We start from the raw sequence: 26,246 nt of genomic DNA, 5'->3' as shown, positions 1-26,246 counted from the left end.
TTCTGCCTTTTTAAGGCTGAATAATATTCCATTGTATATATACAACCTTTTCTTTACACATCTGTCTATGTATACTTAGGTTGACTCTTGTGAACTAAAATAAAATCTTAAGGCTCCCTGCAACCAGCTAACTGAATGGACTTCCTCTTGGCCAAGGGGATATCCTAAAACTAAATTGCCTGCCACGAGGAGGGAGGTCAGACATGCCTCATCATGCCCCCCTTCCTTCTCGGAGACATCCTGTGTAACCCATTAGTAGGCATAAGGGGATGCAAGACAGACCTGCAGGTCCTCAATTTATACAGTAAATCTATGTCCGGTGACTTGTCTCCGATTAACAGCTCCTTATCTTAAAACATTCCAAGCCTTTAGACAAAGCTTCATGTCTTTAACCAATTACAAGTCAAAGAATCTTTAAACTCCCCTATAACCTGTAAGCGCCCCCCTTCCACATGGCCCACCTTTTCAGGCCAAACCAATGTACGCCTTCCACGTATTGGTTTATGACTTTACCTGTAATCCCTGACTCCCTGAAATGTTTAAAACCAAACTGTAACCCAGCTACAGCAAGTCCACTTGCTCAAGGCTTCTTGGGTGTGGCTCTGGGTCATGATCCTCAAATTTGGCTCAGAATAAATCTGTTTAAAATTATTTTACAGAGTTTGGCTTCTTTTCCGTTGACATTCCATATCTCAGTTATTCTGAATAATGTGGCAGTGAACATGGGAGTGCAAGTATCTCTTCAAGATCTTGATTTCAGTTGTGTGTGGGCAGAGGATCTGGCCCATAGGATTTCATACTTAGAAAATCCTGAAACATCCTTTGACCTAGCAAGTGGCTGGTTTTTCTCCAGCCATATGCTTTAAAAAGCTGCATGTCAATGTATGTATTAATATATTATTACTGCTTTAGTCCCTCTGTATTTGATTTCTGCCCATGCTGGCACACATGAACCAAGATCCTTCCCTTAGCCCCTTCCTCAATGTGCCACTGACCCAGTTCATGAGCATAGTACCCTCAAGAGATGGGAGGGTGGAAATGATCCAGAGGGTTAGGGGTGGAACAGAGAACTTCATACTTGTCTATAATATTTTATTTCTTAACAATAAATAAGAACTCCTGAGGCAAAGAGGATAAAATGTTTAAATTTCCTCATGTGTATGTGCACAGAGATCTATACGTGTCTACACCTGCAAGCATGCCATTGCATGATTAGATCTTCTCTAGCTTCACTCATCACTTTTCTAATCAATCTGTTCTGATAGAGCAGATAACTTTAGGGATTGATCTATTTCTCCTTGTACTTCAGAACATTTTTGCATTGTTTACTTTGTGACTGTATTAGGTGTTGAAGGTTCATTATCTATATAACTTCCTAGTGGTTGGTTTCTTTTACTTTATGTAAAGTATCTCTTCATCTCTGCTCTGAGCCTCTGCCTGGTTTATCTTCTTCCAATTCTTTATTTTTTGGTCTTTTTTAAAAAAAGTTTTTAAAAATATTTTTTTTTCATTTGCACTTTTTAAGCAGCATGAAAATAAATGGATTTTTAAAATTCCAAGCAGATGATCTCTGTCTTTTAAGAGAACAGTTTAACATGTTTACATTTATTGTGATGCCTGATGAACTTGAATTTATTACCACCATTTTATTTTGGCTTTCCATTTATTATACTTTTTCATTGCTGATTCTTTTATTCCCATTTTCTGACTTCTCTTGGATTGATAAATCCCACCTCCCCTGCATCAACTGGTTTGGGAAGTACAGATTTTATTCCTAGTCTTTTAGTTGGGATCATTCTGTTTGCAAAGCACAGAGTGCTATCACCATTTCAATCAACAGTTGCAATCAACAGAACACATTTTAGTTAGTTTAAGAAGAAAAGGAGTTTATCTAGGGATAGTACACACTCCTTGGAATTTCTGAGAATTTCTCAAGGACACATGAGAGTGGGTTAGGGCTGCCCCATCAAGCCCCCAGCTTCTGCTGCTTAGCATGAGTGCTCAGACTCACTCCCCTCATCCTGGCCACTGAGTGCAGGACCTCTCTGTCACCCTGCCCTTGAATTGGCCTTGTCACTTCCTTCCTCCAAATTCTCCAAACTGGCCTCTTGAGCAGATGTGTCTGATTGAAGGAGCCCATGTCCCATGCCTTGTCTAACTGCAAAAGTAGGGAAAGTGAGTTTCCTGCTTCTGCCTTGGGGAGCCAAAGCTCAAACAAGAGTTCCCCAAACATGGGAGAGGCTGCAGAGCCTCCTGCTATGCATACTTAAACACCTTCTCTTCAATGTTTCTAGACTTCCCTGTGCAGAGCCTTGCTTACCCTCTGGGGTCCCGTAGGACTCTGCACATACCTCCACCAAGTTATTCATCAAACTGATTGTCAAGAGATGCCTGCAGCTGTCTAGGAACTCCATCTGTTCGTGTGTGTATCCTCTTTCACTAGCATCCTGCCTGGCACAAAGAAGATAGTTAGCAAATGTTTGCAAATGAGTGAAAGAGTGAATTAACTGCAGTAGATTAATTTTCCCAAAGTAACTCTTCATTCACCTTACTCCCAAGCCTACCACCCTCCAGCTACACTCCATTACTGAGGAAACTGGACACCCCAGTGCTTCACTGCATTCCCTCAGAGCTGCAGACACCATCTCTGCACGTCCCTCCAGCCAGGCCTCCCTGCCATCTGAGACATACCCTCGTCTTCAGTGGATGTGGTGCCACTCTCTTTAGCACAATGCTGGGGGCTCTTCTGCCTTTGTCTGTACTGTTCTTTGCTGCTGGTAACAGCTGTCCTCCTCAGCTGTCCTTCTCTGCCCTGGGAGCCAGTTTCATTAACACACAGCCCTCTATGTTCCCCAGTGGGAGGTGGTCCTTTCTCCAGATCTGCCTTCCCTGTGGCAGCCACTGGGTTTGACAGTCGCTGCTGGCCTGGAGGTCCAGAGATGCAGGTGGATTCATCTGTTCATCTGCAACCTGAGAAATCACTGGGTGCTCTGGCTCGTGATGGGCACTTGGAAAGGCTGGGAAATAGAGTGGATGTTCTGAGTCCCTCAGCACTGGGGCACTGCCAGGGTCTGCAGGTGCTCTCTTCCCCAGGACCTTCTTTCCTGACCCCTGTGACACGCCTGAGCAGTGCCCATGGGGTTCCAGCTGCTCGTCACCTTTCCTTCCTCCCTGCCTGTCCTGTGGGTGGATATAGGGCGTCCTGCTCAGCCCCACCCCTGTCATGCAGGGCAACTCCTCATAATAAATCCTCTCCTTATGGATAGAGTCATCTCCCACTGGTTCTGGCCTCTTATGGATGCAGGGATATGAATGATCTTTGGGAGGTGATCTAGGTTTCCTGCCTACAGAGTGTCCCCTCTGACTTGGAGTACCTTCACTCTGTGTGGCTGTGGAGCCCTCTGAACTCAGCCTGACTCGGAGAGCGTGTGGGCAGCAATGAGGGTCTGGCTCACACCTGAGACCTTTGCAGTCATGTGTGTCCCTCTGCACCTTCTGCTGGAGTGGATAGAAGTGCAGCGCCTCATCCTTGCCGTCCTGAAACCTTTGTGGTCTGGTCTGGCTCACGTGGACCTACAGAGTTTAGGCATCTGAGCTTCTGCTCCAGAAGGTCTAGTGTCTGGGACTGTCTCTGGAATAGCCCTCGGAGTACCTGGTCTTCTCTGCACACACTCGGGAGGCCTGCTCAGGGTCTGGCTGGAGAATGAACGAGGAGACCAAAGACCATCCCCTGGAAATACAGTAATAGAGACAGGTTCACCTGCCTGTAACCTTCAGACACACAGTGTGAACACAGGGAGCGGCACCTCAGGTTCCCACGCTGCCAGCCGAGCTGCCTGCATTCTGGCCAGTGTTGGTCAGCTGTGACCTTAGCACTTCTGGCTAAGGTCATTTGACAGGTCAACAGGACACTTGTCTGTAGGGATTTTAACATGAATGGACTTACAAAAAAGCCAGAGAGCTGGCAGGTGCAGTTGTCATCTCCAGTGACTATAAATGCTGGCAAACTTATAGCAGAGAGAGTGGGGGGACCCTGGGGCTGTGTGGCCCCATGGAAGGGTCTTCTATTAGAAACATGCGCGAGCAACATTATTCCATTATTCTAGGGAAGTGAGTTTAAAGAGACAAAGCCTGTCTTGTCTTTGGCGGTGCTGTCTCTCTAATGTGTGTTGTCTCAGTCCGTTTGTGTGTTGCTACAAAGGAGTGCCTGAGGCTGGATGATTATAAAGAAAAGAGGTTTATTTGGCTCATGGTTCTGCAGGCTGTACAAGAAGCCTGGTGCCAGCATCTGCTCCTGGCAAGGGCCTCAGGAGCTTCTACTCATGGCAGAAGGTGAAGGAGCAGCTTTGCATGGCGAGAGGAAGGGAGGGAGACAGAGGGGAGGAGGTGCCAGGCTCTTTTTAACAATCTCCTCCTGGGAACAAACTCACTCAATGCCGGGAGGAGGGGCCAAATACCCAAACTGTAGCATGTGTCTTTAGCTTGGGGGTTGTTTCTCTACATTCATGTTGCCAGCTATATGCTGAGAGCAACAGGTAGGAAGTTCTGTTCAGATTTGTTTGTGATATTTCTCTTCTTCCAGTGGTCAGGGAAAAACATCAAATAATTCGGGAAATTCCAAAGACTTAGTTTATAACTGATGAGAGCATGCCATCATGCCATTGACTTTTTGCTAATCTCGCAATGTTCAAAGTGGAAAGAACAAGATCATAGATGGGGTTTGTCTCTCCAAGTTGGCCAGAAGGGCTTCGGTGAACATTCTAGCTCCAGCTCCGGGGGTTAGATTTGCTCTTTTAGTTTACTTTGTCCCTCAGCCTTGGGTCCTTCCTGCATTTGACCTTTCACAATGGCACTATTAAACAATAGTTAATACTATTAAACCATTTTTTTAATTTCAATAGATTTAGGGGTACAGTGGTTTTTGGTTACATGGATGAATTGTACAGTGGTGAGGCTGGGCTTTTCGTATACCCATCACTCAAATAGTAATGTCAATACTTCATCAATATTTAGTGCAATCAGAGCAGATGCGGGCACTGAAGCAGGATGCTTGAAGCCCCCTCCTCCCATCTTCCCTGGGCCAGTGTCAGTCCCTCACTTGCTGGGGGCAGAGGGAGGCACTGGGGCTAGGGCCGTGGCTCTCCATCTACCTGCGTGGAGATATTTCAATATCTTAACAAATATTTCCATACAGGGAAATCCCTTTCACATACGCCTGCCTCTCCTTGCTTCCTCTCTACTCGCTCAGGTGCACAGCAGCTGGGGAGCCTGAGCCTGCCTGCTCCCTGGGCAGCATCCTCAGGCTTCTGCTTCTTTGCCATAAAGACTGTGTTGGAAATCTCAGAAAACATGTAATGACTGAGAATTCCCTGACAGTCTTTCTCCATTTAAACCTTATCTTTTCAACCTCATTTGCTTGAACAGGAAGAATTCTCAGGCAGTTTTCAAGTTAAAATGTTATTATTCTTGTCCTGGATGTTGAATTCAAAGAATGGTAATTTATGCACATAATTTTGTGGGTTTCCTTTAACTGACGTCTTGGATACTCATCATTATCTGTATTGTCGTTCAGCCTCTGTGTGGAAGTCATTTTTTCAAGGCCGCCTCATTCTCGTGCATCTTCTCCCTCAGGTTTCTTTGGTGTCTGCCCCCTCCCGCAGGCCCTGCAGGAGATGTTGGGACAGACATGCTTGGCTGTGGCACCTGGCACGGGAAAGCACTCTTTCAGAGAGGGTGAAATCAAAAGCATTTCACATGATCTTTAGCATTTTGGTTTTTATTTAATCTCATTTTTGTTTTTACTCATCCTTTCCTCAAATGTTCAGGAACAAAATAATGCAGAGGATCGAACCAGCCCCAGTGGATTGCAAATTAATAACATGAGCATTTGGAGGAATTAACAGCTCAGGTTCTGCAGAAGGTGGATCTGGGCCTGAATCCCAATTCTGGTTTGTGCAAGCTAAGGAAGTACTGGAGTTAGAGAAACAGAGACGTGAGTAGCGCGGAGATGCTGTTTTCCTCCATTAGCTTGGTGCTGAGCCCGGTTCCAATGAGCTGTTCAGTTGCAAGTCTGCCCCACGGGTGGGTGCCCAGGGGTGACCCCTTAGGAGCAGAGAAGACTTGGAGGGGCATTGTAGTGCCCAGGGGTGAGGGTCTTTCACCTTCCCTGGCCCACAGACCGGCCACTCTACTGCCAGATCCTAGCTCCATGGCACCCCACAAAACCCAAGTGGCAAAGGATAACAAATGACAAATTATAAGAACACTCAGGGAGATTTAAGCACAGCACAAAAAATAGTTTCTGGAACTAAAACCCATAATTATTTTCAACTAAAAATATTGAATAATGAATTGAAGAAGAGAAAAGTCAGTGTTAGGCCTGAGTTACTGGGTTTGCAGCAAGCGAGAGAGAGATACAGACAAGTACAGAGCAAAAAAAGGGCAAAGAAACAGAATCATGAAAAAGGGTAAGAGATTGGAGGTGAGATCCAGCGTGGCAATAACAGGAGTCCCAGGTGAAGAAAACGAATGCATCACATTGAGAACAAACAACCCCTTGCCCTCAAATGGGATCTGGGCACCAGCAGCACCTGGCACTTGTAGAAATGCAGAGGTCTCTGCTGCACAGACCTGAGTCAGAGGCTGCATTTGGACAAGATGCTGGGTAACCTGTCTGCACGTTGGCACTGGTGAAGCGCTGCTTTACGCAGAGCCCCATCTGCGGGGTTTGTGCCCCTACCAGCTGTACATCTGCCTTCCCACCTCACCACAGTCGCATTTGCTGAGCTGGCAGTCTCTCCCGTGAAGGTGCAACTTCCCAGTGCTTACCCAAGGCACTTCCACAACCCTGTGCAGGGGAATCTGGCTGGGAGCCATGGGCAGTTGTCCACCTGGAAACACTGCTGGGGGTGGCTGGGGCATCGCTTGCTCTGGGGCAATTATGCCCCTCCCCAGGTGGGGTGTCCAGTTTGGGGGCCCTCTCCTTCCTGACCTGCGGGGGCCAGCCCTGCCAGAGGTCAGGCAGCAGGGACCTTGTGCCCTTCTGCTCTCAGTCAGCTAAACAGGACCTTTAAATGTATTTTCAAATGAATTATGGTATTATGGCATTTAAATTTAAATGTATGCATTTGAAAGAATGATGGAATGCTTTTTTTTTTTAAAAAAAGAATGTTAATATATACTAGCAATTACATCCTTGGGAACTATTTTAGATTAGGATGGCAAAATTTACATATTAATTTAAAATGTATGAGGAGGTCACATTTTCTTTTTTTTCAAACTTCTTTTGGGACGTGGCTGAAGTGACCTGTCCCGGCTGGGTACTCAGTGGGTCCTGCTGTTTGGGCGCTGTGTGCCATGTGGGCTTCTCCTCCCTTCAAACCTCCACACACCCTTTCGTCCTCGAGGTTGGTGACCTTGCTTCCCATCTGTGATGAAATAAAACAACTGAGTGGGAGTTTCCACAAGCAGTGGGCGCCGTGGCTCCTGGGTGCATCCTACCTGCCTTCCACTGGGTGTGGGAGATTTCCTACTCTTGGCTGAGGCCAGCCCCTTCGTGTGGCACCGATGCCACAGTCCTCTCCTGCACAGTTTATTTTTCACTCTGCACCGATCATTCTCAGCAAGATCCAAACATACTGCCCTTCCTGCGGGCATCCTTGTCACCCTCCCTCCCTTTGCCCCCGTAGTAGCTAGATGCTCTGGAAGCTAGTCTGTCCTCACTGCCCTGTTCTCACTGTGACCCTCTTCGCTTTTTTCTTGACTCTACTGCATCCCATGGAGACAGTTCTCTCCAAGATCACTAATGGCTGGTGCAGCATCTTGAGAGAGATCCAGTCATGTTCTCTGTCCCCTGGTAGCCTGGCCCAGCAACACAGGTGGAGGGGACCCCTCTTGTCCTCAGAAGCTTTTCCCCCTTTGGCTCCTTGGGGTTCTCTTTCTCCCATCTCAGCATCCTCCTTAGCCTCCTCCCATGGGCCCTCTTCATCCTGGACCCAGTTCTGGACCTTTGTTCCCGAGACACAGGCTGAGAGTCGCACCCACACTCATGCTCTGAGTGTCACCCACACCTGCCCACCCCTGGGCTTCATCCCAGGGCCTCAACTGGGGTATCCACTGCCTCTCTCAGCTCTCTGCTGGGCACGGTGGGCATTGCAAACCTAATGTGCCCCAAGCTGAGATCCCGATCCCCTCTCTCCCCAGTCTCCCTCCCTGCCATAGTGCCGACTCCATCCTCTCAGTTGTTCAGGCCTCAGAGGCCATGAGTCCCCTGACATCCCGTGGCCAGCTGCCTTCAACACTTCTGAATCTGACCAGTCCCACTGTCTCCACGCCGTCCCCTGAATCCCTGCTGATGTTTCCTGCCCGTGTGTTGTCGTCACCTCAAATCATTCCCTGGGTTCCGCTCCCGCTCCCGCCCCCGCCCCCGCAAGTCTGTTCTGCACAGAAGCTTCCCACCTTTCTCGGTAGGTCCCAAGCCTTGGCCATGGCCTGCTCATCTCAGATCCAGCTGCCGTCCCCTCTCTGACCTCACTTCCTACCGTTCTCTTTGCCGACTGTGCTCTAGCCAGACTGGCCTCTTTGGATTTCCTTGGACACATAAAGAAAGCTCTTGCCTCAGAGCCTTTGCACGTCCTATTCCTTCTGCCCGAGAGTCTCGTCACACAGATCATTATGAGCGTGGTCCTGCTCCTTCACCTTTTATTAGTTTTGTAAAATTGCACCTTACTGGTGCTAAATTGGCACTCCCGCCCTCCTGTCTCCCTTTGTGCTTTATTTTTCATAGTACTTAATACCACCTAACATACTGTATATTTTACTTATTTTTTTGAGCTGCTTAGTTCAATGTTTACTTTTAAATCAAATTATACATTCATGTAAAGTGCTAAATCAGCCTGGAGTTCTTATTAAAAAAACATCGTGTGTGAAATTCCGTTACAGGGATAAAGAGATGAGGGAGTGAGGCTCCTGGTCCTGCCATCAGGAGACCTAGCGCGCAGCAGAGGGGAACTCTTGCCCCTTCGTTCTCAACATCAAGTGCTGTCACACGTCACTTACGGATCTCCTCCACATTGGGTTCACCTGTTTGTGATTTCTGTGTCACCTTTCCCAGATGTGTTACTATTGGTGATCTCCTCCTTCTGCTGCTCCTTAGAGAGGCTGACACAAGGCACCTGCCCCGAGCAGCAGGTCCAGGGATTCCTGCTGCGTTTCCGGGGCTGCCCTGAGATGCCAGGCAGTGACAACAGGCACCTGCATCTTGTCAAGCCTTCCAGCCTGCCCATGGCTGCATCCTTCCCTGTTCTTCTTTAGCAACATAAGCCACAAGGGGGCATGCTTTCTGAACACAAATTTCTTACAGAAATTTCACAGCCAATGCGTGTTTCATTGATGACAATAATGTGAAATTTATCTCTGTCAGAAAGGTGCACCAGACGCTGGCGTGGCGTGCTAGTGATACTCCCTAGTTGTATTGTCAGCAGGTACGGGGTGGCTGGCAGTGAGCAGTGGCGGGAAGCGGCTCAGCACATGTGCACCTGCGTGCAGTTTAGAGTCAGAGAGCTGCATTTGGGTTCTCTTGACCACTAGCGAGATCTGCATTCCTGCTCCTCTCTGGGTCTCTGTCTCCTAATCTGTCAATCAAAGGAGTAGCAGACACACTTGTGGGACATCTGAGGATTAAATAAGATGGTGTGTACATAGTCAGCATAGGACTCACAGGGTTTGATGTCTCTGCTTGGATTATTGCATTCCCAGGCGCTGTGTTAGCCTCTATGCTTTCACCCCATGTAAAACCCGCAGTGGCAACTGGGGGAAGTTGAGGACAAGGAGAACCAGTTGGTCATGTGGCTGGACTCAGAGACATACAGATGAGTTCGAACTCAAGTTTTGTGGATTCCAAGATTTGCTTTGGTTTCTTTTCTTGAGTCTTAAGTTCCTTAAAGTTTGACTGCTGAAAAATCGCTTTGGGTTTTGTAAGTCGGTCACAGTGTGGCCTCTCCTCTGAGCTCCCGTGGATGTGGCATCCATGTCCTTTTCCTCCACAGATCCCCGTGCTCCTGAACCTGAGCCAGGACCCTGAGGTCAGCCTGCCCACGCCGCCGCTCATGTATGCGCTGGCCCTCGGCGCCTGCCTGGGAGGTAAGGGGGAGCTGGGCGCAGCGGGAGGGCACGTGGACACTGGGGTCGAGCCCGAAGCAACAGTTAGTGCACATTCTATTAAAAGCAAATTAAGGAGAGCCCGGCGATTCCCTGGGTGGAAACATATCTTCGGCTTTTCCTGGAGCAATGCCAGAGCCACTCAGTTCTGCTGTGAAGCCTGTCACTTCCCACTCTCTGCAGGAAGTGTCTCTGACATTGCAAGCCCATAGCCTGAGGATGAGCTAATGTGCTCCCACCCTGTGCCGTCTGGACTGCAGCTGATGTCTGGAAACAGACTTTGAGTCAGAAGCCATCCTCAGTGGCACTTCTCTTTCTTTCTCTTTCTCTCTTACTCCTTCCTTAAGTGACAGAGGGACGAATGGGTGAGCTAAGAAGTAGAAGCTCTAACCTGAGAGTGGGAAGAAAGATTAAAGAACTTTTTTGGTGGTGGAGAAACTGAAAAGTGAACTAGGGAGAGTGTCCAGAGAGACTGACTTCCGGTGACCAGACTGGCCTCTGGGCTTGGGATGTGATTGTCTTGGGGCTGCTGAGTTAGAGCCCTTCTCACACATAGGAAGCCTGATCCCCTCTGGGAACACAGGAGGATTGTGAAGAATCTTGTTAGATAGACACAGCAGATAGATTTTAAGTTTTTATTCTTATATCCAGGCATGCTTAGATAATCCAGCTTTCTTTGTTCTTTGATTGATCTCTGACTATTGAATCAATAACTTTCTGGTTAGTTTATCTCCTTGGTTGTGAAGGGGGATTAATGTTATCCAGTGAAGTTTCTATGATTTCTGGAGGCAGCCAATTCATCCAACTCAGGGACTGAGGCCTCAAGTTCTTATGAGAGTGTAGAACTGTTAAAATCGCTCCCATCTAAGTACCAGCCCTAGGAACAGGAATAACTCCATTCAGAGCTACACTTAACATCAACAGTAAGAAACAGAATCCAAGGACACCCGGAAATGCATCCCCCGTGAGGGATTTTGTTCATTCCAACTTGCTGAGTATCTGCTGTAAGCTGACATTGCGCTAGACCACGAGGGCATCACTGTTCTTGAGAGGGAAAGAAGGTCCCCTGTGCTGGGCTGCGGCATAGATGGGCACTGCCTGTAACAGGCGTGCACCCAGGTGCTCAGGAGCACCACGGAGTGACTGGAGGCACCGTCAGAGGAGGTTCTCTAGGAAGAAAAGTTTTGAGCAGGGTCTTAAAAAGTGAGATCCCTCTTGTTCGAGTTTCGATTCCCCCAAAACATGTAGGACAGATGAATGTGGAGGGGATTTCTCAAGGAGAGACATTAATGTGGACCATTTACAGGCTAAAACCTAAAATAGGATTAAACACTTATCGACTGAGCACATTTTGGAAGCAGGGATACAGCTATAGCTAATAATAAAGGTTTAAAGTCTTAAGCTCTTTTTAAAATATTTTTATTTTTTATTTTAGAGACAGGGTCTCACTCTGTCACCCAGGCTGGAGTGCAGTGGTGCAATCATGGCTCACTGCAGCCTCGAACCCCTGGGCTCAAGCCATCCTCCTGCCTCAGCCTCCTGAGCAACTGAGACTATAGGCATGTGCCATGACACCTGGCTAATTTTTTAAATTTTTTGTAGAGACAGCAGTCTCGAACTCCTGGTCTCAAGTGATCTTCCCACCGTGGCCTCCCCACGTGCTGGGATTACAGGCATGAGCCACTGCACCAGGCCTATTCTTGGGATCTTTTTAACCTAGTAGCTCTGGTCATTGAAAGGTACTTGGTCCTGACATGGCAGATGCTCCGTTGTGCTGGGTGTTACCTCTGCACTTATTTCATGAGGGACCGCTCTCTCACTGACTCATGGTTTGGCATTTTTTAAAAATGTGGCAAAATATGCATGACATAAAATTTCCCATCTTAATCAGTTTTAAGTGTACATCTCTGTGGCATTAGGTACATTCACATTGTTGTGTAAACACCACCACCATCCATCTCCACTTTTTATCTTCCCAGACTGAAACTCCAGACCTATGAAACAATAACTTTCCATTCCCCCAGCGTTGGCATTTTGAAGAATACTTTAAATAGAAATTTTTCAGCCAGTTTTAGAAATGTCATTTGCTATAATATATAAACTGGGGGTGATTCACTGGATAGTTTGAAATGACACAGTTATTTTACCGGTCTGACCCCAGTACATTTCGATTGCCCTTTTTACTAAGAGCTGAGAATAATTCAAATAAGTCTTCAGAAAAATCTGCCTTAGTCTGAGTTTTCTGGAAAGCAGAGGCTGAGGCAAGTTTCCATGCTCAGGCTTTATTGGTAGGTGCAATCTGAGGGCAGAAAGACGGAAGGGAGACGGTACAGTGAACGCAGAGAAAATGAGGAGGAAGGCAGCTTCCTCGCCATGGTGCCTGGAGGTTGTAGACAATCCATGCAGCACACGGCTGTGTTAAAACCTGTTGCTTTCCTTAGGTCACATTCCTATCTTGAAGGACCGGTGGCTCTTCAGCTCACCACAGGGAATGCCAGTGTGTAGAGTTAATTTCTATGCTTTCTGCCAGGTGGAAAATTATCACTGGTCTGAGAGCATGACCTGGTTAATCCAACTTGCACTGGCTGATGCAGGAAGACAGAAGAGATTCTCTGTGGATGGTGCTCACCAAAAACAGAGACAGGAATAGTTTTATATACTGTTCTCGTTCTGCCTCTCGGTCATCTTTCTGGGCAGGATAACATGGGCGTGCCAAGACAGGCAGAGCTGTTCGTACGCACACCCAACCCCACGGGCTTCTCGGTAAATGGAGCCCAGAAAGGAGGCTTGGGCTGGGGTAGTGATACCTGGCTTTCTCCCTACCATGTGGAGCCCCATGCCCTATGGGGCTCCATCAAACCCTGCTAGCATCTTACTACTGCAACAACCATTGACATCTGCACAGTAGGCTCACGCTCTTAATGTTGTGTGAACCCCACAGCTACCCCTGAGATGCCCAGGGAAGGTGGCAACGGTCCTCACTTAACATAGAGGAGCTGCCCTCGCATCTCTTCCCTGCCGCTGACGACAGCCGGGTGCAGCCCTGCCCGTGCCAGGGGCTTGCCTGGGGGCAGGCAGGCCAGAGCCATGTGGAGTCAAGGAGACTTTGGGAGGGGCATCTGTGGGGTGGGAGGGGCTTCTGGTGGTTATTTTTCCTGGTCCTGAGAACAAACCTCAGGAGAGAGATGGTGGTACTGCTCCTTCCTTGGACATGACACTGTTGTGTCCAGATGAGAGGTGATGTGATGCCTGCATGTGGGGCCAGCTCTGCCTGCCATTGACAGTGGCGGAGCACAAAGTGGGAGGTGACTGGCCCTGATGGCACCACTGAGCCCTGTGGCAGATGCCTCTGGACTTGCTCCACCACTGACTGCCTGTCACCCAGGAGATAAGCTGTCCCTGTTGCTGACATCATCTTGTTGTACATCTTCCTTTCCTTATAAGGAAAAACATCTTAGTATCACAGAAATGATCAGAGATTTGCTCACGTTACAAAGCTTAGAAGATTTGAAACTTCAACCGAGGTTTTGTGAATCCGAATCTAGCATTCTTTCCATCACACTGATGGGTGAATTCTATTTCCAGTAAGTTTGTGCAGGATCTGCAGGGGCTGGCCCAGCCCCTCCCACTCTCAGTTGCTTCTGTCTCCTGTGCCTGCTTTGGTAGTGCACGGCTCTGTGTGTCTCGCTTTGCTGATCAGTAAGACACAAGAACGTCCATTTGGGAGCCTTTAGATGTAGCTTTTGCCTTCATGATAAAAACGCATTGGTGCCATTCTCCTCTGTACCTTCCTGCCTTCGATGTGGCCATGAAACCATCCCGTGACAGGAGGGAGAGGCCTGCCTGGCACTAGGAGACACAGGACTGAGGCTCGCCGGCACTCTGGGAGAGATTATCTCCCTGTGTGTTTAAGCTGCTGGAAGTCCAGTTTCTGCTGCCCACTACAGAAAGCATTCTTAAAAGAGACAGAGCTCAGTGAGGCTACCACGTTAATGTCCTACCTCCCAGACTATGAGGCGGTGAGGAGGCCGAAGGACTCCGGCAAGGGGGATGGCTGAGGAGGTGGGGCTGCACGAGGGAGGTCAGGCTACAAGGACAGGTCCTGGTGCAGGAGGACTTCTGGAGGAGAGCAACCCCTGCGATGTCATCCCCGCTACAGTCCTGAAAAGGTGTGTAGAAGTGCAGTGCATAGAGACTGGGCAGTTGCCCATGTGGCACAGCTAGCCCTGTCCTCACCAGTTTCTCAGTCCCATCTCCCTCTCCAAGGAAAGAGCGGGGCCTCATTCTGCCCCCGTTCTCAGCCAGCCTTCCTCATGCAGGCCCGAGTCGGTCTGCGGCCAGGAGACTAAGCTGCCACCCCTGCCCTCAGTTCCTAGAACATCTCCCCATTCCCTTCCCTGAATCCAGAAGTGCTCAGAAACAAAACAGCCTGTTGGGCCGGTTCACCTCGAAAACATGGGGAAGGAAATGGAAAGGTCCTTCTATTCTTTGGCACGTGGCCCATCGTGAATCAGGATTCATACCCACTGCTGGGCAGTGCCTACCTGCAAAGTCATCATTATTTTAACTGGAGAAAGGGTATTTTTTCAATCATTAATCCTTAATAGTGCTGCCTTTTATTTTTAGAGTCACATAGGTTGCTGCAAGTGCACTTGGATCAGGTGTTGAGCTCCTCTTGTGAAGTCCTGGAGTTTGCAGTGTTTGGGGTTACAGGGCGGATGCTGTCTGGGCACTGAGATGTGTTTTCTCTTGTGGGGGTGTGAGTCCTGTCCCTCACTGATCTTCCTCTGGACTCAGAACACAAGCCCTCGTTCAAGTTCAGAGCTTGCCGCTTCCCGGCACTGACACCTGGGCGTGCCACTCAGCCTCTCTGTGCTGTCATTTCTTCATGGAGACATGGTTGTCCTCCTGCTCTGTTATTTAGGTCCTTCTCCTGTGTTGACACTCTGTGGGCAGCTCCAGAGTGGTGTCTCACAGTTTACCAAGCCGAGAGGAGGGGGGGGGGAGAGAGAGAGAGAGAGAGAGAGAGGGAGAGAGACACTCTTCCTTAACAGTTTGCCTGCAGATGTCAGGACTGAGCTATACCAAGCCTGGGTCATGTGATGGTCCCCAAACGCTGACAACCATGGCACAGAGGGATGGAGGAGGATTGTTGGCTTGGCCACATGAATTTACCCTTCCCTGGGTGTGTGTGAGAGTGTGTGGGGGGTAGATCTAGGGACCTGATTCGCCGACTCTGGCCCATTCCTCACCCAGGCCACAAGGACCACACATGTACGTGTGTGCACGGTCAAAAGAGGCTTACCCAGGGAGCGTTTTATGGGAAGGAGTGAGTGCCTTTGGTGAAAAATGCCATGTCAAGTGGTTTTGCCTGGTTGTTTTTATCCATCCTTTCATCCACTGGAAGGGTTGCCTGATGGGTGTCTAGGCCTGGAGTCTGGAGGATGGTGTTTCTCATCTGAGAGTTGATTCCACTGCTCTGAGGGACACATGTTCTCACCTTCGCTGTTGGCCCTGCTTGTGTTTTCCTCTAATGAATACATGCCACCTGATCCCACATCGTCTTGCCCACTTTCTTTAGCATTTCATCTCTTCTCTGTCACACAGATCAGCGCAGTCTTATCCATAACTGAATCATGGTATTTACAGGCAGTGAGTTTATTTTCTGGTTGTGTGTGTGTTTGTGCGTGTGTGCACTTGCATGTGCATCCGTGTGTGTGTGTGTGTGTGTGTGTGTGTGTGTGTATTTCCAGATATTTGTAAAGCAGTCACTTTGATAGTGCCTGTAAAGTAATCCTCAAATCAAAGCCTGTGCGATGACCCACATATTACGGAACAAAAGAGAACAGAAGGTTACCACCAAGATACACTGGGATTTTATTTTTTGAATTTTGATTTTAGGTAATGGGACACTGATTGGAGCCTCAGCAAACGTCGTTTGTGCAGGGATAGCAGAGCAGCATGGATATGGATTCTCTTTCATGGAATTTTTCAGGTACTTTTGAAATGCATTTAAAATTTCTGTTTATTCAGTTCCTAAGCTTACTTAATTAAAAAAAAACACCAGTGCCAAACGCAAACTGTTAAAATATGAGCATAATCATGTTTTAGCAATTAGAGAGACTTTGGTATAGGTAAGGTTAGCACAGAAAAAAAAAACCACATTAAAAATGTATTGCTGAGATTAGATGTAACACTGACGATGATTCAGACATTCTTGATGGTTTAGGTTGAGTCATGAGGTCAGGAAAAGGTTGTGGGCTTGCCAGGTATTTCATGTTGCTATGTTTTTGAAAATTGCAATGGGGGCTTATGCCTTGCCTGTCCATGAAGATGGTACATAACAAGAGGCTGCCATCCCCCTACTGGACTGCACAGCAGAAAAAAGTCCCTGCTAGCAAGGACCCAGAGACACTGCACACTAGAGCTGGGAAGGTCATGCTGAGGGCGGCATGGGAGTGGGTGTTCCAGGTTTCCCTGCGTGGGCACCTCTCAGGAGAGGCGGGCCCAGGGTGGGGAAGCATGCTCAGGGAACTTCTTCCTGTTTCGACTCTCATCTGCTTCTGGTGCCTGCAAAGGAGACCCTGCTCTGGGGGGCTGGGTCCACTCTGGGGTCCTGATTGCCTGCGTGCCCCTGTTTACATGGCACAACTGCACGTTGCAAGCCGGTGAGTGGGCAGAATGAAAGTCGGTGGCCCCTGTAAAATGGTGCTAACAAAATGAACTTCATTCATTTGGTGTTGAGCAAGATTTCTGTGGAAATTCTTTGTAAACTCACAGCTTGGTGCCTGCACAGCGATGGTTCTCAGAACCATTCTTGGGTAAAGATTTGTAACTTCAGTGCTGGCTGAGTGGCAGAGGGACCTGCAACCTGTGGAGGCAGTGATCCCTGCCTCGGGCACGATTGCCTGGGGCTGGGCTTGGGAACAGAACCCTGGCCGTCATACCCAGGGGAGGACCAATAGCAGTTTCTGTGTATAATAGAATTTTGACTTTTGTCAGACTTATTCTATTGGCTGTTTCCATAGTTCATAAGAAAGTAGTAATACTTGGTAATTTTGCTGAGACATTAATTCGAATGATACTCCTGGGCAGCTTGAATGTGGGAAAAGGCACTTGGATGGTGAGGGAACCACGAAGGATGCTAAATATGCATCTCCCAGCAGGACCCGGGGCACTTTGCTGCCCCTGCTGCTAAGGCACAAGGTTCAAAATCTGGTGCTCAACCAACTTCTTTCTGTTAGACTCTCATCTGCTTCTGCTGCGTATAAAAAGAATAATTTCATCACCTAAACAAGAATTCTCTTATTGAGAACAGCAACCATTATAGCAAATGTAGCGGTGGCCTTGCAGGGTGGCCCACCTCACACTGCCCCGCAGTCAGTGAGGGTCTAGTCCCAGGGCACAGCGAAGGAAGGGGGCGGAGACAAGTGGCAGCAGGAGACACAGTCTTGGGCCCCACAATTCCAGCACCCTCTCATTTGGGCCAGGCCCCTAATTTCTGCAGAGCTGGAAGGCTGTCTGTCATTCACATGCCTTTGATCTCTTCGTTTGGTCAAGCCTGTGAAACACTGGCCCCTGTATTTTCTGGGGACCCATAGGCTGGATTTCAGAGAGCAGAAAAACCTCATGGCCATGTTGCAGCACTGGTTGCTCTCACAGGTAGGCATGGGAGGCCTGATATTAATATTATGAAAAAACTTAGGGTAACAATACACCCAAGTCTGATCTTTCCCCCAGTATCACTTTGGAATAATGACCAAGGAATCAGCCCAGCTGAAAGGGTTGTTGTCCACACCACCCGGGACACGTGAAGTACCTGTGGTTCAGCTCCCGTGGGTGATGCCTGTGTGCCCTGCACTTTTCACGTAGGCCTTGCATTTGGTATGCAGTGTGTATAACACTGTGCGAGCGTGCATGCAGTTACAGTGGTGAACTGCTAGGAGGCGTTCAGGAACTTGGTGGCCTCAGAAACCTTGGGCAAGACTGCTGGTTGTCTCCTCAAAAGCTTGTTAGCCCCTGGCCTTATGGATCACATCCATCTTCTTGGATGGAGAGAGAATGTCTCTGTGGTCAGCGGTAAAAGCTGTGCCTTATTTTGGCATGGTTCCAGTTCTTCTTCCAGCTCTGACCATCCTTCTTGCAAGGTCCTTGCCGTGTGAAAATCAGAGCAGTTTTCCCAGGGTATGGTCATCTAATTGTTGTAGGGCCCTTATTTGCATGAAGTGCTTAATTTGCAATTGCAAATGCACAAATCTGACTTTTATCTAGCTCATTAAAAAATTTCTTTCCCTAAAGGTGGTTTCCTATGATACACAGTACAAAATGTTAACTTTCTGCCATATTTTAAAAAGTAATCATTTTTCTGATTATGTAGACACTTATTTAATGGAAATTATATAAAAGAATAAAATATAAAAATAACCTATAATTTTGCTACCCAGAAATAACCACTGATCATAATTTGGTGTGTTTTCTTACATTTCCCTGCCTACTGTATGATACATATTTACTTTTTAACGAAGCTTTTTAATCACACTGTATCCTACCTTTTATTCTTCATAATATATTGTGAGCATTTTAGCAGGCCATCAATTATTCTTCCAAAATGGAATATTTATGCCTACAACACGCAGATATATCCCTGTTTATCTTACCCTGTGGCGTCGAGGTTGCTTCCCGTTCTTTGTTGTCATAATCGTCGGTGTGATAAATACCTTCACAAGTAAAATTTGTTTCCTTTCCGATAATTGAAGATGAAGTTCCTGACTTACAACATTGGCTAAATGAATGATGTTTTACAAACCCAGGTAAATACTGGTGAGCTGGTACCCAGAAATGCTGCTCTCCACTTGTGCCATTGAACCTCACTGCTGAAACTCATCACTGCCGGTTAAACGCTCAGGGTTCACCTGGCTGGCTAACAGTAGATTCCTGTTTTGTTTTAATTAATTCTACTGAGATTAAACTCTTTCCATATAAGTATTGCATATTTGCATTTCTTATTTTTTAAACTTTCTATTCATATTCTTTGCCTATTTCTTTCTCGTGAGAGATATGAATTCTTCCTATTTTTTGGAAGCTCTCTTTGCTTCTACAGAAATCAGTTCTGATATATATGTTGTGACTATTTTTTAGCTTATTTTTATATTTTAAATTTTGCAGAGGGGCTGTTAGATATTCTCTAGTCAAAACTGATACATGTTACCTCTATTTTTATCTAGACTCTTTCTGGTTTTATTAAAATTTTTTTAAATTGAACTGTTTCTTTGAAGATAATTGTGTGCAAGACATAAGACAGAGAAATCCCACGAACGCTTTCTTTGCCCAGATACTCCCAACAGTAAACTCTTGAAAAACCATAGTACAGTATCACAACCAGGATCTTGAAATCAATACAGTCAAGGCACAAAAGAATTTCATCACTGCAAGGATCCCTCATGTCGTCTTTTTATAGCCGCATCTATTTCCCTCCCACCTTCCCCCCCAACTGATCTATTTTCTATCGCTAAAATTTTGTCATTGCAAGAATGCTCTATAAATGGAATCATACAATATGTGACCTTTCGGGTTGGCTTTTTTCACTTGGCATCATTGCCTAGGGATGCATCCAAGTTAGTTCACATATTAATATTTTATTCCTTTTATGCATTCCGTGGTATGTATGTACCATAGTTCATTTAATAATTCATGCACTGAAGAGCATCTTAGTTGTTTCCAATTCTGGGGTTTTTATGAATAAAGCTGCTATGGCACTTTCTCCCAATCTGTAGATTATCTATTCATCCACTTAACAGGTTCTTTTACAAAGCAAAAGTTTTAAATCTTAACGAGGTCCAATGTGTCAAATTTTCCTTTTATGTATCATGTTTTTGGTGCCAAAAGCATGACAACCTGAGAACTCTTTGCCTAGCCCTAGGCACCAAAGATATTTTCCTGTTTTTTTTTTTCTCCCTAAAATTTTTATATTTTACATTTAAGTTCATGTTGCATTTTGAGCTAATTTTTGTTTAAGGTGTGAGGTTTAGATCAATGTTCTTTTTTTTTCTGTCCGCTATGTATATTGCATGGCTCTGGCATCATTTGGTGAAAAGGCCATGCTTCCTCCGTTGAGTTGCTTTTGCAACTTCATCCACAATCAGTTGAGCGTGTCTTTGTGGCTCTTACTGGGTTCTCTGTTTTGGTCTGTTGATCTGTGTGGCCGTCCCTCCCCAGTACCACAGTGTCTTGGTTATTGTAGCCGTACAGAACTGCTTCAAGATGGAAACAACATACTGGGTTACAATTTTATCAGGATCAGAAATATTGGAATATACAAAGAATTTAAAGCAACCGTAATAAAATTATTGATATTGAGGTCTGCAAATAGTTTCTTATAATTATTTTAAAATTTTGTCTGTTTCAGTGGTTGTTTCCCTCATGTCATTTCTTACCTGTGGACTTACTCTTGATATGATCTGTCTAGTTCTGTTTTATTTTTCAAAAAATAAGATTCTGATTTATTTATTAGGTATAGTTTTCTATTTTCTGCCTCATTAATTTCTGCTTTTATCTTTATTATTGGCTTCCTTGTGCTTTCTTCTGGTTTACTTTGCTGTTCTTGCTCTAGTTTTTTTGCATTGCAAATTTATTTCAGTCATTTTTAGTCTTTTATTTTATTTGCCATAAATGTTTAAGGCTGGGCTTTTCCCTCTGACCACTGCTTTAAATGTGTCCTGTGGATGTGATACATAGTGCTTCCCATTATTATTTTTAGAATTTCTGTATTTTTGATATGACTCGCCTTTCATCTATGTTAGATGTTTAATAGAAGATTTTTCCATTTCTAGGTAGAAGAACCTTTTTATTTGTTTTGTTATAAATTTCTAGTTTAATAAAAGTTATTTCTGGTTTCTGTGTGACCAAATTTTATCATGTTTTACGTGTGCTTGAAAAGGGTGCATTCTCTGTTGTCACTGTGTAAACTCGTACGTTTATAAAATCTACCCAGTAGTTACACTAGGTTGTTTATATCCTTATTTTAGTTCTTGTCCACTTCATCTGTTAGGCTTGTGGAACGTGTCCCATTATGAGTGTCTTTCTACTTATTTCTCCTTGAATCTCTTACTGTTTGTTTTTGAAAGGTAGTTACAATGTCATTTGGTGGCTACATATTTATTACTGTCCAATCTCCACTATGAGTTGGAAGCTTTTAGCACTAATAAATATCCCACTTTGTCATGCTTGGTGCTCTTTGGCTTGAATTCTACTTTGTCTGATATTGGGACCACAAACCCTTTTCTTAGCTTTCATTCTTCTAAATCACTTTGTCTTAGGTATGTCTCAGATATACAGTATATTTTTGGGACTTACTTTGTGAACCAAAATAAAAATATCCTTCTCTTTTTTCTTTTTTGGAGACAGAGTCACACTCTCTTGCCGGGTTAGACTATAGTAGCATCATCATAGCTCACTGCAACCTCAAACTCCTGGGCTCAAGCAATCCTCTTGTCTCAATGTCTCAGGTACCTGGGACTACAGGTGCACACCATGATGCCCAACTAATTTTTCTGTTTTTAGTAGAGACAGGGTCTTGCTCTTGCAAGCAGATCTCAAACTCCTGAGCTCAAGCAATCTTCCTGCCTCAGCCTCCCAGAGTGCTAGGATTACAGGTATGAGCCACTGTGCCCGGCCCTTTTCTTTTAATAGATGAGTTTAGCCCTTTCACATTTATTGGTATGACATACTTTTGCCATATATTTTCATTATATTTTTATGTATATTATATTTTAGTTGCTCTATTTATGTTATACTGTAGATCTTTTTTTGCTTTTATTTTCTAAAATTTTTCTTGTAATTAGGTTTAGATTTTGTTCTAATGATTATATTTTTAAGGATGATTTAATTTCCTAATGATTAAAACGATATGATTATGCTTATTTTAAATCTCTCCGTATTCAGCTCTCTTACAGTCTTTTAATATTGCATTGGTTTTCCACTAAGCTGAAAATAATATATCCTTTCTTTCTAGAATTTAAATGGTTTTGTTTCTATCTTCCAATAAGCTGGACATTTTGTAGCAAATTCACAGCATCATAATGGTTTCCTTTGTATTTTGCTCAACTGAATGTGGTTTTTTTCCCTCCCTTAAATGACTCATGAGAACTACAAGTAATACATTAAATACCCAATAGTAGAATTACTTGCACGTTGGATTTTGCTGGTGTGTTAATTGTATTTCCCAGCTCTGTAGCATCCTGTGGAAGATGCTGTCATTCTGAATTTGCTTCTACTATTTTAAACTCAGTCTTTTGGGGAGGTCACGGTGGGGGTGGGGTGGGGGCAGGAATCGTGTCAGACGGGGCTTCCCAGTGGGAAGTGGTGCTGAATTTCCCTGTAAGATGTTAATGGAAGAACCACAAAAATGAGTGTTTTGTGTTCAAGTAAGTTTGAGAAATGTCCAGTTAAACAGGGCTAAATCCTTTCTTAATGCAGAGCACCTCAGAGTGTGTCCCATGCTAACATGCCTCTCAGTCTTCAGGCAGACACTGTGCTGTGGGGAGCTTCCACAGCTGTCAGGCCGCTGGTGGTTCATCTTGATGGGCTTGTCTGCCCGCTGGCCTTGCTGCCCCCATTTGCAAGGTAATATCCACGGCGGGTGTGGGCCAGTGGGCCCGTCTGAGTTCCTTTACCAGGAATGTGAAGCTGGGCCTGAGGACTCTGGCTCCAGCCACAGGAGGCTTGAACGCAGGAGTCCACACGTGCGAGTCCCATGTGCTGAGAACAGAGACAGCTGGGCAGAGCGGGGCTGAGGGGAGAGGGGAGCAGAGTCCAGGCCTGGGTTCCAGCCTGCATCAAGCACCAGCTTCATCCCTGACCTGGTGCTATTAGCTGTGGAGAGCAGTGGTTGAGGGCCCTGCCTTTGGGCTTGAACTCTGGTCCTACCATGCGTGGGGAGGTTCTTTGACTTCTCTGTGCTTTATAAAGTGAGGCTATAATCAACTGCTGTCTCATCATGCTGTTGCAAGTATGAAATGCAGTAACTCTTTAATTTAGGTAAAAGCACTCTCATAAAACTGCCTGATACAACAATGCACCTTAGGGGACAGTTTCTGCTGTCTCCCAGAAAACTGCTGTACAAAAGGTAGGGAATTGTTACCATTTTTGGTGGACTTTAGCACAAATTCTCACAGTTCTATATAAAAAAGCTCCCAGTGATGGCTTTCTTGGATTCTGTGTATTTACATGCTTAGTTCAGGCTGGATTTCTCGACGATCTTCTCAATTCTCACAGCTAGTCGGTAGTCTGGAATTGAGAAACTGAAAATTATTTTGTTTCCTCAACTGGATATATAAAAATTTAAAAGGTAACTCTATGGCACAAATTCTCATTGTGTGTTGTGAAGCTGAAGTGGAAAGAGGCTCTCCTCCTCATCTCCCCGGTCCTGGCGGACTGCCTTCCTTGGGGACTGGCCCAGACGTGGCCAGCCACCAGTGTGGGAGCAGGAGCAATTGCTGCTGGAGCTGGGCATGTCCCCAAGGGGCTGTGAGGTGCCCCTGAGGAGGAAGCAGGAGCGAGCTGAGATCAGAGGTGGGGCTGGGAGCACCACAGGCAGCCAACGCTGGCTCTGGAGGGGGCCCACATGGAGGCCAGGGCTGTGGCCCCCTTGTGCCTAGTTGGCTGCAGTCCTATGTGAGCTCCCTCAGGCTCTCTGAGCTCTGCTTGTGGCAGGCAGCCACAGCAGCCTGCCACCTGCTCTGTCTCTCCGCCTTCCCTCCGAGTGGGGTAGCTTGGGCCCCAGGCGGCTGTGCTGTCTGCCTGGAAGCCCCTGCCCATTCACTCCCAGCCCTTGGACCCTTCCCAGCCTCCCTCACTCTACTCAGCCTTGAAGAGAGTGCGGGCTCTTCCCTGCAACAAGCCCTGGGTACTGACAGCTCCTCATGCTTTGCCAGGGGCCAGCCTTTCTGCTGTCTCTCCCTTTAAGATGGAAACCATATCCACGTTTGCCTCTGGCACTTGTGCTGGGGCACACACTGGCATCTGCTGGGCTGAGGTAGGTCTCGGGCGGGAGAGGAAGAGATGTGCACAGAGCACAGCTGGAGCTGCTCTCCTTGGTGCCGGCCACGCGGCAGGAGGAGGCCGGCCATCCTCAGAGAACAGACTCACCAAGCAATCACTTCTCAATTAGGAGAATCATCTAGAGTTGGTTTTTAATTTTGTCTAATGTAATGGTTTTGTCATGTAATGATAATGTAACGATCGCTGATTATTCAAATCACAGATCAGCCTTTGATTAAAACTGCTAAATTCCTAATTGATTCCCAATGGGGCCACTCATGAGTAGAGAGAAAAAGCATTATCTTCGCAGATAGAGATTTTTGTGCCATGCCACCTGTGACTAACAGGGTGTGTGGGTGAACTCACAACATGGCCTCAAGCCAGATATGCAGTTGACAGTCCCTTGAGGTCCTGCCTTCAGCAGAGAGGCAGCGAGCAGCACCCTCCCACAGGCACCTGGCTAAGGTGGAGAAGGCTATGGAGAAAGTGTGCTTCCTTCTAGGCAGTGAGCTGTGTGTGGAACAGAGCTAACAGCCGGCCTGAGCCGTGTCCTCAGACAGGCCAGCTGCAGGGTCGGCCCTGGGCGGGCTTCTGGGAACCTGAATTTCAGAAGGGCTCCCCTGTTCCCCAGGTGATAAGTGTGGCCTGCTGTGCCTGATCTGTCTGTACAAACAGCGTGGTCTGTGCTGAAACCTGCCTTCCTCTGGGGTCTGGAACTTGGTACCTGCCGGGCAGAGGGTAGTTGTGTGATCAGCCCCAGTGCAACTGGGTTTTGACAATGTAACTTTGCACAAGTCTGTACCACTCTTTTTAAATTATTTCCTCCCTTCACATCAGCAGGTCTTCATTTACTGCCTTAGACGCAAGGCCCTGATCCTGGTCCCTTATTTTGTAAATCACATCAAAGGCTGCACTCTTTATAGCACATCAAAATTTAAAAATATTAGAATTTTTCATGATGTATTTTGTTACTAGAACAGCTACGTTATTCTTTGAGCTTGTGGAGTTTAAGGAGTGTGCATACGTTATTATTCATAGTCTAAAGTTCCTGATGACATTCATTTTCTTATCTCATTCACCTTTGTATACACTTTGAGCTCCCTAGTTATTGCAATGTAAATCATTTTGTTGCTTCAATGTGCTTTTTAAATGAGCATTTTGATTAGAAAATAAGTCAACAGTACATTTTATTTTCATTTTTGTAGCTATAGAGAACTAATTCATTGAAAGTTTCAAAGATATTTAGCAGTACTATAAACTAATGTAGAATTTAGAATTTTTCTGGGGAGAAAAAGAGTGCTAATTTTGCTAATTGAATAAAGTTGTTTCTTGGTAATATTTATTAGTCATTTAGATGTCATCTAGAAGATGGTAAAATGACTGATTAAAAAGGTAAAAAACCTTTTTAAATGTTAAATTTTTTTTTCTTTTGCTATATGGTTAGAGTGTTCCCTTTGTCAATTGTTTGTTTTAGTATTAGGTAAACATGGCCTTAAATTAACTTTTATCTATGACAGATTTATTATTTGTGGAAAAATTAAATAACTGTCATTATAATAGCAAATAAAATAATCACTATGATCAGTATATGACTTATTCAGACAAGTCTATGACCTGTCTTCCAATCCTCCCTTTCTCCCTCCCTTCTTTTCTTCCTTCCTATTTTCTTTATATTAGCACATAAATAAACAATGCTTGAGGACTTATACTAGCAGATGTCAAGAACTGTTATAAAACTCTAATAATTAGGACACTGTGGTATTAGTGCAAAGATAAAAAAAACTTACCAATGGAAAAGAATAGAGAGCCCAGAAACAGACTCAAACCTGTATGGCTCTCTGATTTATGACAGAGGTAACACTACAATTCAGTAATGAGAGGAATAATTTTTATTATATAGTACCATGTGAATTGGCTATCTATATGGAAAGAAAATGTACCTTAGTCCTTACCTCTTTTACACACAAAAATCATTTCTATATGAATTATAGATCTAAATGTGAAAAGTAAAATGTAAATCTTTTAAAGGAAAACAGAAAAGACATTAGCAA

At 45.8% G+C, this 26,246-nt stretch overlaps 1 protein-coding gene across 1 annotated transcript in view; it reads left to right on the top strand.

The window, feature by feature from the left end:
• OCA2 (OCA2 melanosomal transmembrane protein) overlaps positions 1-26,246 on the top strand; it is a 178,216-nt gene that overhangs the window by 118,238 nt on the left and 33,732 nt on the right. The window contains exons 21-22 of the mRNA XM_045560414.1: positions 10,047-10,140; positions 16,060-16,153. Of these exons, the coding sequence (XP_045416370.1) occupies positions 10,047-10,140; positions 16,060-16,153 (188 nt within the window). The remainder of the gene's footprint in view (positions 1-10,046; positions 10,141-16,059; positions 16,154-26,246) is intronic.

Source organism: Lemur catta, chromosome 9, assembly GCF_020740605.2.
Source record: "Lemur catta isolate mLemCat1 chromosome 9, mLemCat1.pri, whole genome shotgun sequence".
NCBI classification, from domain to species: domain Eukaryota; kingdom Metazoa; phylum Chordata; class Mammalia; order Primates; family Lemuridae; genus Lemur; species Lemur catta.
Note: the sequence above shows the minus strand (reverse complement) of the source record. Positions and strands in the feature narration are given on the sequence as shown.